Source organism: Ranitomeya variabilis, chromosome 5 (genome assembly GCF_051348905.1).
Source record: "Ranitomeya variabilis isolate aRanVar5 chromosome 5, aRanVar5.hap1, whole genome shotgun sequence".
Taxonomy (NCBI): Eukaryota; Metazoa; Chordata; class Amphibia; order Anura; family Dendrobatidae; genus Ranitomeya; species Ranitomeya variabilis.
This window is the reverse complement of record NC_135236.1, coordinates 208554860-208577471: the sequence shown is the minus strand read 5'-3', so window position 1 is coordinate 208577471 and position 22612 is coordinate 208554860. Positions and strand designations below refer to the sequence as shown.

The window sequence follows — 22612 nt, the reverse complement described above, 5'->3', positions numbered from 1 at the left end:
TATTTTTTTGAGCAGTGTATAAGGAGCACTTTATCAGCCACCTATTAACCATTTTAATGATTCCTTCTTATACCTAAGCTCTATTACAGGGTGTAAAAATAATGTGTAATCCTGGCACATGTGTACGTGAACCAGTCTGGGACTCCTGTCACTTACCCAAGCACTGTACTGGTATCACAACAGGTGCCAGAAGAAGTACCTGTTCTCCTCCTCCATGTACATTCTGGGATGTCAATCATGCATCTTTGGGCATGATACCAGCACACAGCTGGGATAAGTGACAGCGATACTGGACTAGTCCAGGTATCTGGATTAAATATCATTTTTACACACAGCAGCAAAATTGAGGTATAGTAAAGGGGGCATAAAAAACGTTATTAGGAGTCTGATAAAGCATTCCTGCCACATGATAAGTCCCTTGAAAGGTTCCCTTTAATTTACGCGGTTGTCTTTGGTTGGAAATGAAGAAAATGTGTTCAGTCTGTCAGTTCAGGCTACTTTCACACTTGCGTCGGTATGGGTCCGTTGCTAAGCGTCGGGCCGACGTACCGATGCACGTTGTGAAATTTGTGCACGACGTAGGCAGCGGATGCAGTTTTTCAATGCATCCGCTGCCCATTATGAAGTCCGGGGAGGATGCAGCGCAGGCGCGATAGAAGATGGCGGACTCGACGGACAAAAAAATTTACATTGAACTTTTTTTGTGACGACGGTCCGCCAAAACACGACGGATCTGTCGCACGACGGATGCGACGTGTGGCCATCCGTCGCGATCTGTCGCTAATACAAGTCTATGGGCAAAAAACGCATCCTGCAAGCACATTTGCAGGATCTGTTTTTTGCCCAAAACGACGGATTGCAAGTGTGAAAGTAGCTTTAGGATGTTCTGCTGAATTTTACAGAGTTGTACTTTTTCCCGCAGACCGCAGCTTTCTCCGTATATTAAAAAGAGAAGTCATTCTTCTTTTTGTGTCCAGTTTATGTAATTGCATTTGCTGATCTGGGTGGATAAGGGTGCAAGGTGATTCACGTACAGAAATGTGACCTGTAAATTGGACCTACGGTATATTTTTCTAGTCCCAACCCATAAATTGAATTCACTGCTCATGTAGTTCATTTTTGCAGAAATATTTTGATAATATGAAAAATAGAAAAATGAAAGCCAATAGCTTTTTTTTTTTTACTATAGAATTGCATTATATGATATTCATGCACATAGTACAGGTCTTTTTAAAACCATTTATGTATGTACACTGTCTTTTAACTACCGTATGTTTTCTTATAGAGAAGATGTCTGAAATGGCCACACAGCTTTTGGATAGCTTTGAAGTGGAAGATATTAAAAGCAGGTAACAACATTTTTACCATGCTTATATGGTGTTCCACTCCTTGGCAGCTGAGCATTTTTCGGTCTTTAACCCCTTATGCCCCGAGGGTGGTTTGCACGTTAATGACCGGGCCAATTTTTACACTTCTGACCACTGTTCCTTTATGAGGTTATTACTCTGGAACACTTCAACGGATCCTGGTGATCTGACATTGTTTTCTCGAGACATATTGTACTTCATGATAGTGGTAAAATTTCTTTGATATTACCTGCGTTTATTTGTGAAAAAAACTGAAATTTGGCGAAAATCTTGAAAATGTCGCAATTTTCCAACTTTGAATTTTTATGCCCTTAAGTCACAGAGATATGTCACACAAAATACTTAATAAGTAACATTTCCCACATGTCTACTTTACATCAGCACAATTTTGGAAACCAAATTTTTTTTTTATTAGGGAGTTATAAGGGTTAAAAGTTGACCAGCAATTTCTCATTTTTACAACACCATTTTTTTTAGGGACTACTCATTTGAAGTCATTTTGAGGGGTCTATATGATAGAAAATAACCAAGTGTGACACCATTCTAAAAACTGCACCCCTCAAGGTGCTCAAAACCACATTGAAGAAGTTTATTAACTCTTCAGGTGTTTCACAGGAATTTTTGGGATATTTAAAAAAAAATGAACATTTTATTTTTTTTTCACAAAAACTTCAGCTTCAACTTCAGCTCCAATTTGTTTTATTTTACCAAGGGTAACAGTAGAAAGTGGACCCCAAAAGTTGTTGTACAATTTGTCCTGAGTACCCCGATACCTCATATGTGGGGGTAAACCACTGTTTGGGCGCATGGCAGAGCTCTGAAGGGAAGGAGCGCCATTTGACTTTTCAATGCAAAATTGGCTGGAATTGAGATGGGACACCATGTTGCGTTTGGAGAGTCACTAATGTGTCTAAACTTTGAAACCCCTCACAAGTGACACCATTTTGGAAAGTAGACCCCCTAAGGAACTTATCTAGATGTGTGGTGAGCACTTTGACCCATCAAGTGCTTCATAGAAGTTTATAATGTAGAGCCGTAAAAATAAAAAAATATTTTTTCACAAAAATGAATTTTTCGCCCTCAATTTTTAATTTTCCCAAGGGTAGCAGAAGAAATTGTACCCCAAACGTTGTTGTGCAATTTGTCCTGAGTACGCTAATACCCCATATGTGGGGGTAAACCACTGTTTGGGTGCATGGCAGAGCTCGGAAGGGAAAAAATGCCGTTTGACTTTTCAATGCAAAATTGGCTGGAATTGAGATGGCATGCCATGTTGCGTTGGGGAACCCCTGATGTGACTAAACATTGAAACCCCCCACAAGTGACACCACTTTGGAAAGTAGACCCCCTAAGGAACTTATCTAGATGTGTGGTGAGCACTTTGACCCATCAAGTGCTTCACAGAAGTTTATAATGTAGGGCCGTAAAAATAAAAAATATTATTTTTTCACAAAAATGAACTTTTCGCCCCCAATTTTTCATTTTCCAAAGAGTACCAGTAGAAATTGTACCCCAAACGTTGTGCAATTTGTCCTGAGTACGCCGATACCCCATGTGTGGGGGTAAACCACTGTTTGGGTGCATGACAGAGCTCGGAAGGGAAGGAGCACTGTTTTACTTTTTCAACGCAGAATTGGCTGGAATTGCGATCGGATGCCATGCCGCGTTTGGAGAGCCCTGGTATGCCTAAACAGTGGAAACCCCCAATTCTAACTGAAACCCTAATCCCAAACACACCCCTAACCCCAACCCTAACCCCAACCCTAACCACACCCCTAACTCCAACACACCCCTAACCCTAATCCCAACCATAACCTTAACCACACCCCTAACCCTGACACACCCCTAACCCTAATCCCAACCGTAAATGTAATCCAAACCCTAGCCCCAACCGTATACCCAACTCTAACCATATCCCCAACCCTAGCCCCAACCCTAACCCTAGCCCCAACCCTAGCCCCAACCCTAACCCTAATGGGAAAATGGAAATAAATACATTTTTTTAATTTTTTTTATTTTTCCCTAACTAAAGGGGTCATGAAGGGGGGTTTGATTTACTTTTATAGTGGGTTTTTTAGCGGATTTTTATGATTGGCAGCTGTCACACACCACACTAAAAGACGCTTTTTATTGCAAAAAATATTTTTTTGCGTTACCACATTTTGAGAGCTATAATTTTTCCATATTTTGGTCCACAGAGTCATGTGAGGTCTTGTTTTTTTGCGGGACGAGTTGACGTTTTTATTGGTACCATTTTGCGGCACGTGACATTTTTTGATCGCTTTTTATTCCGATTTTCGTGAGGCAGTATGACCAAAAACCAGCTCTTCATGAATTTCATGAGTTTCTTTTGGGGGGGTGGCGTTTATACCGTTCCGCGTTTGGTAAAATGGATAAAGCAGTTTTATTCTTCGGGTCAGTACGATTACAGCGATACCTCATTTACATCATTTTTTTATGTTTTGGCGCTTTTATACGATAAAAACTATTTTATAGAAAAAAATAATTATTTTTGCATCGCTTTATTCTGAGGACTATAACTTTTTTATTTTTTCACTGATGATGCTGTATGGCGGCTCGTTTTTTGTGGGAGAAGATGACGTTTTCAGCAGTACCATGGTTATTTATATCCGTCTTTTTGATCGCGTGTTATTCCACTTTTTGTTTGGCGGTATGATAATAAAGCGTTTTTGCCTCGTTTTTTTTTTTCTTATACGGTGTTCACCGAAGGGGTTAACTAGTGGGACAATTTTATAGGTCGGGTTGTTACGGATGCGGCGATACTAAATATGTGTACTTTTATTATTTTGTTTTTTTTTATTTAGATAAAGGAATGTATGGGAACAATATATTTTTTTTTCTTTATTTAGGAATTTTTTATTTTTTGTTACACATCTGAATATTTTTTTTTTTACTTTATAACATTGCCCCAGGGGGCATCATGTTATAAGGTCAGATCGCTGTTCTGACACTTTGCACAGCACTGTGTCAGATCAGCGATCTGACATGCAGGGCTGCAGGCTTACCAGCGCTTGCTCTGAGCAGGTGCTTGGTAAGCCACCTCCCTGCAGGACCCGGATGCAGCCCTGCGGCCATTTTGGATCCGGGGCCTGCAGGGAGGAGACGCTCGGTACAAGGTGAGCACATCGCCTTGTACCGAGGGTCTCAGAGAAGCCCGCAGGGAGCCCCCTCCCTGCACGATGCTTCCCTATGCCCCCGGAACACTGCAATCATGTTTGATCGCAGTGTGTCGGGGTTAATGTGCCTGGGGCGGTCCGGATGTCAGCTTCAATAGTCAGCTAACACTCGGCCGCGCTCCCCTGATCGCTATAACGTACTATCCCGTCCCTGGGAATTAAGTCCCAGGTCACCTTGACGGGATAGTACGTCATATGGGATTAAGGGGTTAATAGTAGAAGAATTTTATGTTAATATTCTCATTAAAATCGAACTTTCACTACAATTTCTGATTAAATCAGCTTTCTTTAAATGCTTTCTTTTAGACTTGCTCAAGAAGATTTGGGGAACATAAATGAAGACGGAGAACTTTGGTTTGCTTATGAAGGCTTAAAAAAAGCAACTAGGTAGGATATTTTGGAATACTTCTTCCTGGTAACTATGGTCTTACTTATATGTACTCCATAATTTTTTCTCAGCAGGTTTGGTCTGTTCTGAAAAAGCGCTCAGAAAACATTCAAAAGAATCCTCCTATACATTTTTAGGAAAAAAAGACTTCCTTTTCATTTGTTTAGACTAGTGCAGTCTTTCCGAACAACTAAGGGTTAGCTCAACATGAACCCCAGATAGTGTCACCCATTTATTGTAGTGTCATCTCCTAAGCTAAGATTGAATTCAGTATGCTTAACAAAAAGTATGTTAGAAAAAAATATATTTATTTGCTAGTCTGTCAGTTTTTACCTACAATTTTTCATATACTTATACACAAATAGTGAGGTACATGTCAATCAACCAGATCCAGACATAGAAAAAACAGCAGGGAGCCGCCCTGTTGCAATTTTCTCTGTTCCTGATTTTCTGTAAACATTTCTGAGTAAAACCAAGCTGTTTCTGAGCAAGAAGCGTGTCCCTGTTTCCTGCTGCCTGTAGTTCAAGCAGCACAAGTCTGCTGACAGGTTCCCTTTAAGGAATGATAGAACTCAGTATCAATATATACAGTCATTTTTCCAATACATTGCTAAATTTCACAAAAATGCAGTAGATGTGACTGATCACAAAAAACCTTCCAAAAAGATACAATGAGGTTTCAGCAGGGCAAGCAAAATGTTAAAACATAACTATTAATAGTTACCCTAAAAGTTTAATGCCCAAAATGTACATATAAACAGACAAAACAGTAAATGTATAGTGCTATTGCAAAAATTAAGGTCCATATTACCCCCCTGATGAACCACACGAATGGAGGGGGAAAAGCGTTGGGAGGCTACACAACCACTATGGGTAATTTCTGAATAGATCAATACTTGGGTACTGCCCTTGTTAGGCTAGCTTCACACTAGCGTTCGGCAGGGCTGCGGACGGCTGCCTTCTTCCTCCATGAAGCCCCGCCCAATGCGGCACCTCTTCCTTCAGCTCCGCCTACGTCTGCATGCGTTCTGCGTACCCTATCTTTAACATGGGGTACGAAGGCCATGCGGATGTATGCGGATGCCTCCGCATGCCTTGTTTTGAAGCTGCGCCAACCGCAACAAAATTCTAACATGTTGCGTTTGATGGAGGTCAGCACAGCGTCAAGACGACGCATGCAGAGGCATCTGCATACATCCGCATGGCCTGCGTACTCAATATTAAAGATAGGCTACGCAGAGCACAATAAGACGTAGGCGGAGCTGAAGGAAGTGGCGCGGCATTGGGCGGGGCTTCACGGAGGAAGAAGGCAGCCCTGCCGAATGCTAGTTTGAAGCCTGCCTTAGGGCAGGAGCAATAATGGGGCACGACATGGAGTATTAAAGGATCAGAACAACCTTTTCTTTTCTCCCCCCCCCTGCCATAACCCCCTCTTTCTTCTTACCTCAACATGGTGAATTTATGACCGAGAGGAGAAGTGAGAAACGATTCTGGTAAGACCAAACCAATCTTTTATTATGAATACTGGTGAATTTGAGCACTAGCACTTTATGTAGTTACTGTTTTGTCTGTCCATATTTACATTTTGGCCATACCTGTTAGGCTGCTTTCACACTAGCGTCGGTACGGGGCCGTTGCGCTGCGTCGGCCCGACGTACCGACACATACTGTGAAGAAAATGCCCGACGTTGGCAGCGGAAGCAGTCTTAAGACGCTTCCGCTGCTTCATTGTAAGGTCTGGGGAGGAGGGGTCGGAGTTTCGGCCGTGCATGCGCGGTCGAAAATGGCGGTCCCGACGCACAAAAAAACGTTTCATGTAACGTTTTTTGTGGCGGCGGTGCGCCAAAACACGACGCAACCGTTGCACGACGGTTGCAACGTGTGGCACTGCGTCGCAATGCGTCGGTAATGTTAGTCTATGGGAAAAAGATGCATCCTGCAGACAACTTTGCAGGATGCGTTTTTTCTCCACAGCGACGCATTACGACGTGCAGTGCACGACGCTAGTGTGAAAGTAGCCTTAGAGTAACTATTAAAACTTATGTTTTAACATTTTCCTTGCCCTGCTGAAACCCCGCCAATACATTGCTGTTTTTTTTTATATAGAATACTAGAAACCCACTTTCAGACCCAGAAGGAAGCTTATGAAAAAGAAATTGAGGTGCTAAATTTCAAAGTAGATCATTTCAGTGATGACATCAGAAATGTACAAAGATCAGTGAAGGAAGAGAGAGAAACAAATGACATCCTCAGACAAGAAATTACAAGGTTGACTTCCGAGAATAAGGTAAGAGACCAATAATTATGCAAAGGCTTTGTGTGCGGTAGTCTGATGATGTAACTATTGTTGACTTTAACTAGACAGGTCATGCCCCGGCATTTCTTCACTATAGATTACTCGGTGAGTTTGTATTTGAGAAGTTATAAAATTTATAGGAAGAAGCAAACTTTGCCTAAATGTGACCACCAAAGTACGTGTGTTTCATCGTTCCTCTGAAGTTGCTGAATAAGGAAAGGTGTCAATATGCAGAGATTTAGTGAAAAAATTATGGTGGCATATTTTTCAGTAGTTTTATAGGAAGGTATGATATCATTGGTTTATGATGGTTTAAAAATAGCAGGTATCAATTACATGTCTTGACATTGACATAAAATGACACAATAGTTTTAACAATGCTGTACATCTGCTTTTCTAATCTGATTTTTTGGAAAAAATTGTGCAATAATCAGTTAGTTAAAAAACACATTTGATGTTTAGATACCGAACATAAGGATTCAGTGAATATAATAAAGCTGCGCTCGTTGGTTAATATGACTGTTTTTTCATATAAAAAATAATACCAAAAATACTTATTTGAGAATTTTGTTTTTACCTTTAACGTCACCCATCCATATTCTGTACTATCTCAATTGAAAAAGAAACTGAAATCATTTTAGGTGGAAAAATAAATATCACAAAACCATAATAATGTGGTTGCATAAGTGTAAATAAAAATATCAAAGGAAAAGAAAAAACAAACCAAACAAAACCAAGAAAATATAAGGTATTCACTCCAAATTTAAATAGAATTATATCTATATTGTGTTACACTCTGTTAGGTGCCAAAATCAGGCACAAGCGATATAAAGATATATGATTAACAATTAAGTAAAGGTAGGTAATATATAAAGCTAACTACTAGAGATGAGCAAACCTTTCAAGGTTCAGTTCGGATTGGCGAGCGTCCCGAGGTTCGCCGAACAGTTAGTTGAACATATCCGAATCCAATTGAATTCAATGGGACGCAAAACTGAACGCATAAAAAACACCTACAGGGGGCCCAAAAAGCTGCCAAAACAGGGGCAGACACCAGAAAAAGTGGCATCAATTAATAAGGAGTACAAATAGTATAATTGAGCAGCATGGATTCATGGGACAAGGCTTGGACCATCATTTATAACTTAAACATTGATCAGTAACAGGTAGATGAGTGACAGGTGTAGGCTTGGTGCTCTGAGATCCCTGCCAAATTCAGGCAACACGCATGAAGGCGACCCAATTTGAAGTCCAAACATTTCCAAAAATTAGGTGTAGACAGCAGGAAAAGTGGCATCAATTGACCCATAGTAGTTACCGATTTTTTTCTGCTTTTATAAAATTTTGCTCATGTTTCCGATCACAAAACTAAATGTGCCATATTCGTGCTGAATTTGTTTGGCTATAGTTTTTCGGAAAAATTAGCTCATCTTTACGAACTACCCCTAAATATCCCTCAGTGAAGCATGGTGGAGGCAGCATTATACTTTGAGGATTTTTTCGGCAGCTGGAACTGGGGCTTTAGTCAAAATGGAAGGAATTAAGAACAATTTCAAACATCTGTCAATTTTTCAACAAAACTTTCAGGCCTCTACTATAGAGACAATGAAGAGGAACTTCACCTATCAGTATGACAACAACCCTATACATACCCCCAAATCAATAAAATAATGGTTTTCCAGAAGATCAAGATTTTGGAATGTCCCAGCCAGAGCCAGTCCTGAATACAATTGAAAATTTGTGATTATATATGAAGAAGGCACTGTACACACAATCTGCCACATTAGGAGTGAAACTGCAAGAAAGAGTTGGCCAAGATTGCCAATTCTAGATGTGCCATGCTGATAGAGTCCTACCCAAAAAGACTGAAAGCTGTCATAAATGCAAGGGGTACTTCAATAAGCTATTAGTTCAAAGGTGTGCATATTTAAGCAACCACCTTACATTACTACTTTTTACTTTTTCCACTTGAAAAGATTTCAGTTTATTTTTTTATTGAATTGTACAGATTATGTGTGACTTTAAAGGTAGAAAAATTTCTGAAAATTCTTATTGGTACGATTTTTTTTATATGAAAAAAACTCTGGTATTTTAACAGCGGTGTGTATACTTTTTATCCACTGTATTTCATCATTTCCTAATTTAATCAGTGTACAGTAGGTCTCACTGCTGAGACGTCCATGTTTTTAAAATGATGGTGCTTCATTGCAAGACAGGAGTTAAAGCCCAGCCTCAGTGCCCAAAATGAATACCACAGAGCTCTGCTGTGCAATATCATTATATCATGGCATATCATAGTGTTATGGTACAGTGGGTACGGAAAGTATTCAGACCCCTTTAAGTTTTTCACTCTTTGTTTCATTGCAGCCATTTGGTAAATTCAAAAAAGTTAATTTTTTTCATTAATGTACATTCTGCATTCCATCTTGACTGAAAAAAACAGAAATGTAGAAATTTTTGCAGATTTATTAAAAAAGAAAAATTGAAATATCACATGGTCATTAAGTATTCAGACCCTTTGCTCAGTATTGAGTAGAAACACCCTTTTGAGCTAGTACAGCCATAAGTCTTCTTGGGAATGATGCACCGAGTTTTAAACACCTGGATTTGGGGATCCTCTGCCATTCTTCTTTGCAGATCCTCTTCAGTTCCGTCAGGTTGGATGGTGAACGTTGGTGGAGATGCTCAATTGGGTTTAGGTCAGGGCTCTGGCTGGGCCAGTCAAGAATGGTCACAGAGTTGTTCTGAAGCCACTCCTTTGTTATTTCAGCTGTGTTCTTAGGGTCATTGTCTTGTTGGAAGGTGAACCTTCGGCCAAGTCTGAGGTCCAGAGCACGCTGGAAGAGGTTTTCATCCAGGATATCTCTGTACTTGGCCGCATTCATGTTTCCTTCAATGGCAACCAGTCATCCTGTCCTGCACCTAAAAAACACCCCCGTAGCATGATGCTGCCACTACCATGTTTCGCTGTTGGGATTGTATTGGGCAGGTGACGAGCAGTGCCTGGTTTTCTCCACACATACCGCTTAGAATTATCGCCAAATAGGTCTATCTTCATCTCATCAGACCAGAGAATCTTATTTCTAATAGTCTGTGAGTCCTTCATGTGTTTTTTTTAGCAAACTCTATGCGGACTTTCATATGTCTTGCACTGAGGAGTGGCTTTCGTTAGGCCACTCTGCCATAAAGGCCTGACTGGTGGAGAGCTGCACTGATAGTTGACTTTGTGGAACTTTCTTCCATCTCTCTACTACATCTCTGGAGCTCAGCCACAGTGATCTTGGGGTTCTTCTTTACCTCTCTCACTGTTGTGAATTTGCTTTTTGCTCCCTCTAGTGGTTACTAGTTTTTTGACTCTGGTTTTTCTGTCATTCCTTTTATCCGCACCTGGGTCGTTAGTTAGGGGTGTTGCTATATAAGCTCCCTGGACCTTCAGTTCTATGCCTGGCAACGTAGTTATCAGAGCTAGTCTGCTGTGCTCTTGTCTACTGATCCTGGTTCCAGTTAGATCAGCTAAGTCTGCCTTTTGCTTTTTGCTATTTGTTTTGGTTTTGTATTTTTGTCCAGCTTGTTCCAAATCTATATCCTAACCTTTGCTGGAAGCTCTAGGGGGCTGGTGTTCTCCCCCCGGACCGTTAGACGGTTCGGGGGTTCTTGAATTTCCAGTATGGATTTTGATAGGGTTTTTGTTGACCATATAAGTTACCTTTCTTTATTCTGCTATTGGTAAGCGGGCCTCTCTGTGCTGGACCTGGTTCATTTCTGTGTTTGTCATTTCCTCTTGCCTCGCCGTCGTTATTTGTGGGGGGCTTCTATCCAGCTTTGGGGTCCCCTTCTCTGGGGGCAAGAAGGGTCTTTGTTTTCCTCTACTAGGGGTAGCTAGATTCTCCGGCTGGCGCGTGTCATCTAGAATCAACGTGGGAATGATCCCCGGCTACTTCTGGTGTTGGCGTTAGGAGTAGATATATGGTCAACCCAGTTACCACTGCCCTATGAGCTGGATTTTTGTATTCTGCAGACTTCCACGTTCCTCTGAGACCCTCGCCATTGGGGTCATAACAGTTTGCCAGGCCTAGAACTGAAGGTCCAGGGAGCTTATATAGCAACACCCCTAACTAACGACCCAGGTGCGGATAAAAGGAATGACAGAAAAACCAGAGTCAAAAAACTAGTAACCACTAGAGGGAGCAAAAAGCAAATTCACAACAGTAAGACAGAGGATCCCAGTTCGTTTCCAGGTTCTGGCGATCCTTTTGTAGTAGGATGGGCATTGATTTGTCGTTTTCGTCTGCTTTCCATCCTCAGACTAATGGACAGACGGAGCGAACTAATCAGACTTTGGAGGCTTATTTGAGGTGTTTTGTCTCTGCTGATCAGGACGATTGGGTGACATTCTTGCCGTTGGCTGAGTTTGCCCTTAATAATCGGGCTAGTTCCGCCACCTTGGTTTCGCCTTTTTTCTGCAACTCTGGTTTCCATCCTCGTTTTTCTTCGGGTCATGTGGAGCCTTCTGACTGTCCTGGGGTGGATTCTGTGGTGGATAGGTTGCAGCAGATCTGGAATCATGTGGTGGACAACTTGAAGTTGTCACAGGAGAAGGCTCAGCGCTTTGCCAACCGCCGCCGCGGTGTGGGTCCCCGACTACGCGTTGGGGATTTGGTATGGCTTTCTTCCCGCTTTGTTCCTATGAAGGTCTCCTCTCCCAAATTTAAACCTCGTTTTATTGGGCCTTACAAGATATTGGAAATCCTTAATCCTGTATCTTTTCGTCTGGATCTTCCTGTGTCGTTTGCTATTCACAATGTATTTCATAGGTCCTTGTTGCGGCGGTACATTGTGCCTGTAGTTCCTTCTGCTGAGCCTCCTGCTCCGGTGTTGGTTGAGGGCGAGTTGGAGTACGTGGTGGAGAAGATATTGGATTCTCGCCTCTCCAGGCGGAGGCTTCAGTACCTGGTCAAGTGGAAGGGCTATGGTCAGGAGGATAATTCCTGGGTGGTCGCCTCTGATGTTCATGCGGCCGATTTAGTTCGTGCCTTTCATGCCGCTCATCCTGATCGCCCTGGTGGTCGTGGTGAGGGTTCGGTGACCCCTCACTAAGGGGGGGGTACTGTTGTGAATTTGCTTTTTGCTCCCTCTAGTGGTTACTAGTTTTTTGACTCTGGTTTTTCTGTCATTCCTTTTATCCGCACCTGGGTCGTTAGTTAGGGGTGTTGCTATATAAGCTCCCTGGACCTTCAGTTCTATGCCTGGCAACGTAGTTATCAGAGCTAGTCTGCTGTGCTCTTGTCTACTGATCCTGGTTCCAGTTAGATCAGCTAAGTCTGCCTTTTGCTTTTTGCTATTTGTTTTGGTTTTGTATTTTTGTCCAGCTTGTTCCAAATCTATATCCTAACCTTTGCTGGAAGCTCTAGGGGGCTGGTGTTCTCCCCCCGGACCGTTAGACGGTTCGGGGGTTCTTGAATTTCCAGTATGGATTTTGATAGGGTTTTTGTTGACCATATAAGTTACCTTTCTTTATTCTGCTATTGGTAAGCGGGCCTCTCTGTGCTGGACCTGGTTCATTTCTGTGTTTGTCATTTCCTCTTGCCTCGCCGTCGTTATTTGTGGGGGGCTTCTATCCAGCTTTGGGGTCCCCTTCTCTGGGGGCAAGAAGGGTCTTTGTTTTCCTCTACTAGGGGTAGCTAGATTCTCCGGCTGGCGCGTGTCATCTAGAATCAACGTGGGAATGATCCCCGGCTACTTCTGGTGTTGGCGTTAGGAGTAGATATATGGTCAACCCAGTTACCACTGCCCTATGAGCTGGATTTTTGTATTCTGCAGACTTCCACGTTCCTCTGAGACCCTCGCCATTGGGGTCATAACATCTCACCAATGCTCTTCTCCCACGATTGCTCAGTTTGGCTGGACAGCCAGGTCTAGGAAGACTTCTTCCCAAACGTCTTCCTTTTAAGGATTATGGAGGTCACTGTGCTCTTAGGAACCTTGAGTACTGCAGAAATTCTTCTGTAACCTTGGCCAGATCTGTGTCTTACCACAATTCTGTCTCTGAGCTTCTTGGCCAGTTCCGTTGACCTCATGATTCTCACTTGGTCTGACATGCACTGTGAGCTGTGAGGTCTTATATAGACAGGTGTGCCTTTCCAAATCAAGTCCTATCAGTTTAATTAAACACAGCTGCACTCCAATGAAGGAGTAGAACCATCTCAAGGAGGATCACAAGGAAATGGACACCATGTGACTTAAATATGCGTTTCTGACAAAGGGTCTACATTTCTACATTCGTTTTTTTTCAGTCAAGATGGGGTGCAAACTGTACATTAATGAGAAAAAATGAACTTTTTTGAATTTACCAAATGGCTGCAATGAAACACACAATTTAAAATTTAAAGGGGTCTGAATACTTTCCGTACCCACTGTATGCCTGATGCTGAACGGTCCCACAAAGGTCATTATGTTTGTGTCATGGCTCTACTCGAGGGTTCGATCCGGTGACCTCTGGCTATGGGTTGGTTTCCTTCTCTGTTGGACCACAGCCTATGTTGTCTCTGCCCAACTGCTGATAATGTCTTTCTTTTGATTTGCTGTTTTTCTTCTGTGTAGAGGTTTTTCTCTTCCTCCTTTGGTTTGTCCTATCACATCTTTGGAGGGGCTTTTTATACTCTCCTAGCACATGCAGTCTTTGCTGGCTATATTCCAAGGTAGATGGATGTTTGGAGTCCCAGTTTCCCACTGAAGTGTTATCTTGCTGATGTGTTGTCTATGGTTTCTCCTGTGGTTTGATTGCGTGTTCCCCTTCCCAGCACTTTACCCATTTTCTTACATTTAGGGTCTGGTGGTTTCCACCGATACCAGAAGTCTTTCCTTCTGTGATTCACGCATGAATGTGTGAACACTACCTTAGCCCTGTGTGTCACCCTGTGTCTGTGTACACTACATTCTGTTGTTGTTTTGGGTTACACTCTAGGTATGGTTGAGGGTGCCGTTAAGGACACATGGGGTCATAGTCCATGAGCCAAGAACCAAATTTGACGATATCGGTACCAAGCGGAGTGACTAATTCTCTTTGGTATTTTTAGGTAGATGCATGTCTGTAGTTTATTTTTTGATATGATAGCCCTTACATATACGTAGCTTATTAACCCCTTCAGCCCTAGGCCTATTTGTACCCAAGTGCCTAAGCCAATCTGACCTGTGCCACTTCATGGGCTAATAACTTTGGAACGCTTTCACCTATCCAAGCCATTCTGAGATTGTTTTCTCGTGACATATTGTACTTCACGTCAGTGCTAAATGGGAGTCAATATATTTTACCTTTCTATATAAAAAAATGCTAAATATTCGGAAATTTTGGAAAAATCGGCAATTTTTTAACTTTGAAATTCTCTGCTTTTTACAAAAATACTGATACCCCCCATAATAGTTATTAATTTACACTCCCCACATGTTTACTTCATATTGGCATCATTTTGAAAATGAAACCTTATTGTTTTACGACGTAATAGGGCTTATAGTTTTATGCGCAATTTTTCACATTTACAGCAAAACCCACTTTTCAAAGGACCAAGTCACTTCTGAAGTCACTTTAAGGGGCTTACATAACAGAAACCACCCATAAATTACCCCATTTTGCAAACTACACCCCTCAAGCTGTTCAAAACTCATTTTTAAAAACTGTTAACCCTTTAGGTGTTCCACAGGAATTTTAGCATGAGCCAAGAACCAAATATGACGATATCGGTACCACCCGGAGTGACTAGATGTAGTATTTGTAACAAAATTTAATCCAAGTTATGTAAATACACACTGAACATGTCATGTGCATATATATATATATATATATATATATATATATATATATATATATATATATATATATGTTACTCCATAATATCTTCAACATCGGACTCTGAATCTGACTGTTGTTCTACTGGCTCGTCTTCAGTACCCTTGTTCTGGCATGTCTGTAATCTGCACATGTCTGTGCACTTCAGGCCATTGCTGAGGCAAGTACACTGAGGAAGTTCACATGACCGCACACACTTGCAGGACAGTAGCTGTATAATAGCTTCTGGTGCTGGTGCCCCTTGCATCCACTTGACAACAAGCTTTCCGTCGTTATCTATCATCCAACCGCAGTCTGTTGGGTTTGCAACCCATGGCTGGCTCTGCAGACTTCTCCTCCAGATCGCAGCCTGGTAGTTTGCACGCAGTGCATGCATGAAAAGGCAGTCCTGGCAAGGAGGGAGTTGACTTGACTCTACCACTCCACGTCTGGCACAGAACAGCTGATAACGGAGCCTGTTTACCTCAGTTGTTTGGGTAGTTGGCAGGTACATGTGGCAGGTGATTTCCTGTAACTTCTCAAAACGTTCGGTAGACACTTCCCATGAACGACCAACTTCCTGAAAGGCATCCTGGTATGTCTTGTTCATCTTCAACTGCTTGAGTGTCGTCATCTTCCCACGGCCAGCGAATGCACTGACGGTGTCACAGCCTGTAAATGCATGCATACCAATCAATGAATCACATACGCTGCCTCCCAATGTTCGGCTCAGAGTGGTGATATCCAGGAATCTTGTCCGGTTCTGTGTACCGCATTTCTGGAACAGGTGGGATGGGATTTTGTGGCACATGCCCAGACACAGGACCATGACATCAGTATCCTCCGAAGTGATGATGACCGACTTGTAACCAGATTCTGCTGCATGAAGAGCATGGAGAAGGAGGCGTGTGTCTGCTTCTTCTTGATTTGACTTAAGGTCAGCAGCCTCTTCCCACTGTTCTTTGGTGATCTTAAAGCAGAGCTGCTCACATGTGACATACAGCTCCTTCTCCTCAAGCTTCTCCCTGTGGTGTTTCGCCTTCCATTCTTCTACCAGAAACTTTATGAGACTTGCCTTGTTGGAGGAACTACTTAGAAGCTTTTTCCACTGCTGGATGTTGTGCCCATGTTGAATGTTCTTGAAATGGATCCCTGTGCCTTCATATCTGTTGACTCTTTCTGTATCTTTGATGGATGTCTCCTTGTAGACGTCAAAGACAATATCAATGCGCTTGCTCTTAGCACCCTCATGGATAGCGCGACTCATTGCTGTGCCTGCTAGCTGGCCAAATGTTGCATTGTTTCCCTTCAGTTTCTGAACCAGGCTCATCCCATCAATGATGGTTGCAGAGGGCTCGGGGATCACTTCTGCAGGACGAGCATTCCTCTCCAACTCCCTTGCGAGGGCAGCCTTGTTGGTCTTGCGGATAGACCCATCACCATTGGCAAGTGCCCATGGCAATGGACCCAGGGGATGAGTCAAGACATCACTCATTTGTAGCTTTCTGTTCTCAGCTACAAGTATCATCTGGCCAAATAGGTTTCTGTCAGCCTTCAAAATTACCTCCTTGCCAAGACCTTGTCTGCGTGTCTTCATTTGGATGTTAGAGAACGTTTTAAGTTTGTTCTTCGTCATCTTGTCATGAAACAATGTAGTTGGCTTATCGGTACCCAAACGCTCATCCTTGAATGTTTGATATGCATCCTCTCCTATACTGTATGCCCCTTGAAGGTCTTTGGCTACATCTGGTGGTGCTACAGTCGCTGTTGACAAACTGATAAGTTCACCATTATGCTCTTTGTTGAAGGGGTTCACCCAACCTGTCTCCAGCAGTTGAACGAAAGATTGGACATCGGCTTCATCTCTTCTAATCCTAGACACCTGTAGGTCTGAATGGCTGAAGTCAGTATATTGTTGGCCTACCAGGGCCCTCAGCTGCCTCAAGTACATACTGCGGTACTCTGATGTCAGGTAGAACCTGGAAACAGCTCCAACTTTGAGGCTGAAGCCTTTTGTGCCCCCTGGTGTCTGGGTGTCTTTGTTGATTGTCTCTTCAATGGTCTGGTCCACAGGAATTCGTCCAAAAGGATTCTTGCTACCGATCTGGACCGAAAAGCCACCTTGCATGAAGTATTCATGGACCTCTGGGTGTTCTATGGGCAGCCGAGACATTGTGGCATAGTAATAGGTTAGGTATCGGGCATAGTTGACCTTGTCATAGGCAAAACACCATGGTATCATCTGTCGGATTGCTCCTAGGTGAAGCATCCAGTTGCCTTCTCTTGAAGCTCGAACCAGGGCCAGCATGGTCTCGACCATGTCCAAGTATGACATCCAGAATGCTGAGAGTTGTTCATTTCTGAGGGTCTCAAGATAAACTTGAAAGAGCTTCAGGGTAAGTGTGCAAGATTCATTATCCAAGAGCTTTTCGAAGGATCCCTGCGACACACTGATGCGAAAGTTTGTGATGTTCTTCAGTGTTTCATCCAGATGGTGAAGGTCCCTTGCATGGTTTTCTTCTAGCCATGGAAGGAAGTTTTTCCATGCAAGCCTCATAAGTGCTTCATAGACCAGCTTGTGTAGTCTCACTGCTCTGTTGTACCTCCGGCCGTCCATCACTCCAGACACTGATCCTTCAGCGATTACACCGGATTCAACACACAGATCTCTGCAGTGTACGACAACATATCGGGTGTTGTTGTGTTCGGGAGAGATTGGTGAACAAATAGTGGGGTGCATTTTTTGCTGGTACACCTCTTAAAAATAAAAAAATGAGCCTAAAATGACACCTTCATGTAAAAAATGCACTTTTTCCATTTTCTCAACCAAGTGTTTCCAACTACTGTGAAACACTGGTTGGGTCAAAGTGGTCACTATACCCCCTAAAAGATTCCTTGGGGGTGTAGTTTCCAAAATAGGGTCACTTTTTGGGGTTTCCACTGTGGGGGTACCTCAGGCAGCCTTCAAATGTGACATGGCCCCCTAGATTTCTTCCAGTGAATCCGCCACCCAAAAACCACATAGCGCTCCTTCCGTGTTGAGCTGTGCTGTGTGCCCATACTTTAGTTTACGAGTACATGTGGGGTGTTTCTATAAACTGCAGAATTAGGGTAACCAAGTTTGGGTTTGCCGTTAACCCTTGCTAGGTTGCAGGTAAAATTGGATTACAATGTAATATCTGGAAAAAAAATGAAATTTTGAAATTTCGCCTTCATTCTGCTAAAATTCCTGTGGAACACCTAAAGGGTTAACAGTTTTTAAAAATGAGTTTTGAACAGCTTGAGGGGTGTAGTTTGCAAAATGGGGTAATTTATGGGTGGTTTCTGTTATGTAAGCCCCTTAAAGTGACTTCAGAAGTGACTTGGTCCTTTGAAAAGTGGGTTTTGCTGTAAATGTGAAAAATTGCGCATAAAACTATAAGCCCTATTACGTCGTAAAACAATAAGGTTTCATTTTCAAAATGATGCCAATATGAAGTAAACATGTGGGGAGTGTAAATTAATAACTATTATGGGGGGTATCAGTATTTTTGTAAAAAGCAGAGAATTTCAAAGTTAAAAAATTGCCGATTTTTCCAAAATTTCCGAATATTTAGCATTTTTTTATATAGAAAGGTAAAATATATTGACTCCCATTTAGCACTGACGTGAAGTACAATATGTCACGAGAAAACAATCTCAGAATGGCTTGGATAGGTGAAAGCGTTCCAAAGTTATTAGCCCATGAAGTGGCACAGGTCAGATTGGCTTAGGCACTTGGGTACAAATAGGCCTAGGGCTGAAGGGGTTAATAAGCTACGTATATGTAAGGGCTATCATATCAAAAAATAAACTACAGACATGCATCTACCTAAAAATACCAAAGAAAATTAGTCACTCCGGGTGGTACCGATATCTGGCCCGGCTCATGGACTATCAGTGTTGCTTAATTTTAATATTGAATTGCAAAAGGTTCTTTAGTATATGGTAAGAGCAAGTCAGAAATAACCATTATAACTATTATTTTATACAGAATACTCTTACAGTTTGCACACAAAATTCTGACATTTTGTTTATTGATCTTTGATTATTTATTTTACCTTCAAGATAATAGAATCTCTCAATACTAAGATTTCTGATCTTGAGAAAGAAAACATGGATCTTCAAGGTTGTCTTTATGAACAAAATATGAAAATGCCAGGTACATGTAATACTAGTTTTTCTAATGTAGCATATTTTCTAGAGTAAATGATTTATAAAATTTGCTTACAAAAACTAAGACATTTGGAGAAAATTCTATTCCCTAGTAAACATTCACATTAGATGCTATAGAGACCCTCCTATTTATTTACTCTGGGTTGAGCATTTGTGACACTTGGCAATTTTTCCATTTATAGATGATGAGGCAACCCCTTGACTCCTCTTTAACTCCATTACTATTTTATTTTATTTAACCCCTTCCCGACCCATGACGCCTATGTGGCGTCATGGAATGATCGCATCCCTGCAGATCGGGTGAAAGGGTTAACTCCTATTTTACCCGATCTGCAGGGAGAGGGGGAGTTGTACTTCAGCCTAGGGGGGGTGGCTTTGCCCCCACGTGGCTACGATCGCTCTGATTGGCTGTTGAAAGTGCAACAGCCAATCAGAGCAATTTGCAATATTTCACCTATGAAAATGGTGAAATATTGCAATCCAGCCATGGCCGATGCTGCAATAGCATCTGCCATGGCCATGTTCTGGCCCCCCCCACCGCCCCCGATCTCCTCCCCAGTCCTCCGTTCTGTCCGGTACCCCTCTCCGTCCCCCTGTTCGCTCCCCCGTGCTCCTGTCCGCTCCCCCGTGCTCCTGTCCGCTCCCCCCGTCCTCCGATCCCCCCCCCTGTGCTCCGATCCACCCCCCCACCACCCCCTCATACTTACCGAGCCTCCCGAAGTCGGTCCGTCTTCTCCCTGGGCGCCGCCATCTTCCAAGATGGCGGGCGCATGCTCAGTGCGCCCGCCAAATCTGCCGGCTGTCAGATTCGTTACAAGTACATTTTGATCGCTGTGGTAGGTTCTATCACAGCGATCAAAATAAAAAAAAATAATAAATAAACCCCCCCCCCTTTATCACCCCCATAGGTAGGGACAATAATAAAATAAAGAAAATATATTTTTTTCTTTTTCCACTAGGGTTAGGGTTAGAACTAGGGTTAGAACTAGGGGTAGGGTTAGGGTTAGGGGTAGGGTTAGGGTTATGGCATGTGCACACAGTGCGGATTTGGCCGCGGATCCGCAGCGGATTTGGCCGCGGATCCGCAGCGGATTGGCCGCGGATCCACAGCGGATTGGCCGCGGATCCGCAGCGGATTGGCCGCTGCGAATTCGTAGCAGTTTTACATCAGGTTTACAGTACCATGTACACCTATGGAAAACCAAATCCGCTGTGCCCATGGTGCGGAAAATTCCGTGCAGAAACGCTGCGTTGTATTTTCCGCAGCATGTCAATTCTTTGTGCACATTCCGCAGCGTTTTACACCTGTTCCTCAATAGGAATCCGCAGGTGAAATCCGCACAAAAAAAACACTGGAAATCTGCTGTAAATCCACAGGTAAAACGCAGTGCCTTTTACCTGCAGATTTTTCGAAAATCGTGCGGAAAAATCTCACACGAATCCGCAACGTGGGCACATAGCCTTAGGGTTAGGGTTGGAATTAGAGTTAGGGTTGGAATTAGGGCTAGGGTTAGAAATAGGGTTAAGATTAGGCTTGTGGTTAGGGTTACGGATAGGGTTAGGGGTGTGTTGGGGTTACAGTTGTGGTTAGGGTTGGGATTAGGGTTAGGGTTGGGATTAGGGTTAGGGTTGGGATTGGAATTAGGGTTACGGGTGTGTTGGGGTTAGGGTTGTGGTTAGGGGTGTGTTGGGGTTAGGGTTGTGATTAGGGTTATGGCTACAGTTGGGATTAGGATTAGGGGTGCGTTGGGGTTAGTGTTGAAGTTAGAATTGAGGGGTTTCCACTGTTTAGGCACATCAGGGGTCTCCAAACGCAACATGGCGCCACCATTGATTCCAGCCAATCTTGCGTTCAAAAAGTCAAATGGTGCTCCCTCCCTTCCAAGCCCCGACGTGCGCCCAAACAGTGGTTTACCCCCACATTTGGGGTACCAGCGTACTCAGGACAAACTGGGCAACAACTGTTGGGGTCCAATTTCTCCTGATACCCTTGCAAAAATAAAAAATTACTTGCTAAAACATAATTTTTGAGGAAAGAACAATTATTTTTTATTTTCACGGCTCTGCGTTATAAACTTCTGTGAAGCACTTGGGGGTTGAACGTGCTCACCACACATCTAGATAAGTTCCTTGGGGGGTCTAGTTTCCAAAATGGGGTCACTTGTGGGGTGTTTCTACTGTTTAGGCACATCAGGGGCTCTGCAAATGCAATGTGACGCCTGCAGACCATTCCATCAAAGTCTGCATTTCAAATGTCACTACTTCCCTTCCGAGCCCTGTCGTGTGCCCAAACAGTGGTTTACCCCCACATATGGGGTATCAGCGTACTCACAACAAACTGGGCAACAAATATTGGGGTCCAATTTCTCCTGTTACCCTTGTGAAAATAAAAAATTGCTTGCTAAAACATCTTTTCTGAGGAAAGAAAAATGATTTTTTATTTTCACGGCTCTGCATTGTAAACGTCTGTGAAGCACTTGGGGGTTGAACATGCTCACCACACATCTAGATAAGTTCCTTGGGGGGTCTAGTTTCCAAAATGGGGTCACTTGTGGCGGGTTTCTACTGTTTAGGCATATTAGGGGCTCTGCAAACGTAACATGATGCCCGCAGACCATTCCATCAAAGTCTGCATTTCAAAACGTCACTACTTCCCTTCCGAGCCCTGCGGTGCGCCCAAACAGTGGTTTACCCCCACATATGGGGTATCATCGTACTCAGAACAAACTGGACAACAACATTTGGGGTCCAATTTCTCCTATTACCCTTGGGAAAATAAAAAATTCTGGGCTAAAAATCATTTTTGAGGAAAGAAAAATTATTTTTTATTTTCACGGCTCTGCGTTATAAACTTCTGTAAAGCACCTGGGGGTTAAAAGTGCTCACTATGCATCTAGATAAGTTCCTTGGGGGGTCTAGTTTCCAAAATGGGGTCACTTGTAGGGGAGCTCCAATGTTTAGGCACATAGGGGCTCTCCAAACGCGACATGGTGTCCGCTAATGATTGGAGCTAATTTTCCATTCAAAAAGTCAAATGGCACGCCTCCCCTTCCGAGCCTTGCCGTGCACCCAAACAGTGGTTTACCCCCACATATGAGGTATCGGCGTACTCAGGAGAAATTGCCCAACAAATTTTAGGATCCATTTTATCCTGTTGCCCATGTGAAAATGAAAAAATTGAGGCTAAAAGAAATTTTGTGTGAAAAAAAAGTACTTTTTCATTTTTACGGATCAATTTGTGAAGCACCTGAGAGTTTAAAGTGCTCACTATGCTTCTAGATAAGTTCCTTGGGGGGTCTAGTTTCCAAAATGGGGTCACTTGTGGGGGAGCTCCAATGTTTAGGCACA

The 22612-nt window shown here is 42.9% G+C and overlaps 1 protein-coding gene across 1 annotated transcript in view; it reads left to right on the top strand.

Moving 5' to 3' along the window:
• MYO5C (myosin VC) overlaps nucleotides 1-22612 on the top strand; it is a 425456-nt gene that overhangs the window by 315556 nt on the left and 87288 nt on the right. The window contains exons 27-30 of the mRNA XM_077263765.1: nucleotides 1286-1349; nucleotides 4871-4951; nucleotides 7059-7239; nucleotides 19157-19250. Coding sequence (XP_077119880.1) covers nucleotides 1286-1349; nucleotides 4871-4951; nucleotides 7059-7239; nucleotides 19157-19250 — 420 coding nt within the window. The remainder of the gene's footprint in view (nucleotides 1-1285; nucleotides 1350-4870; nucleotides 4952-7058; nucleotides 7240-19156; nucleotides 19251-22612) is intronic.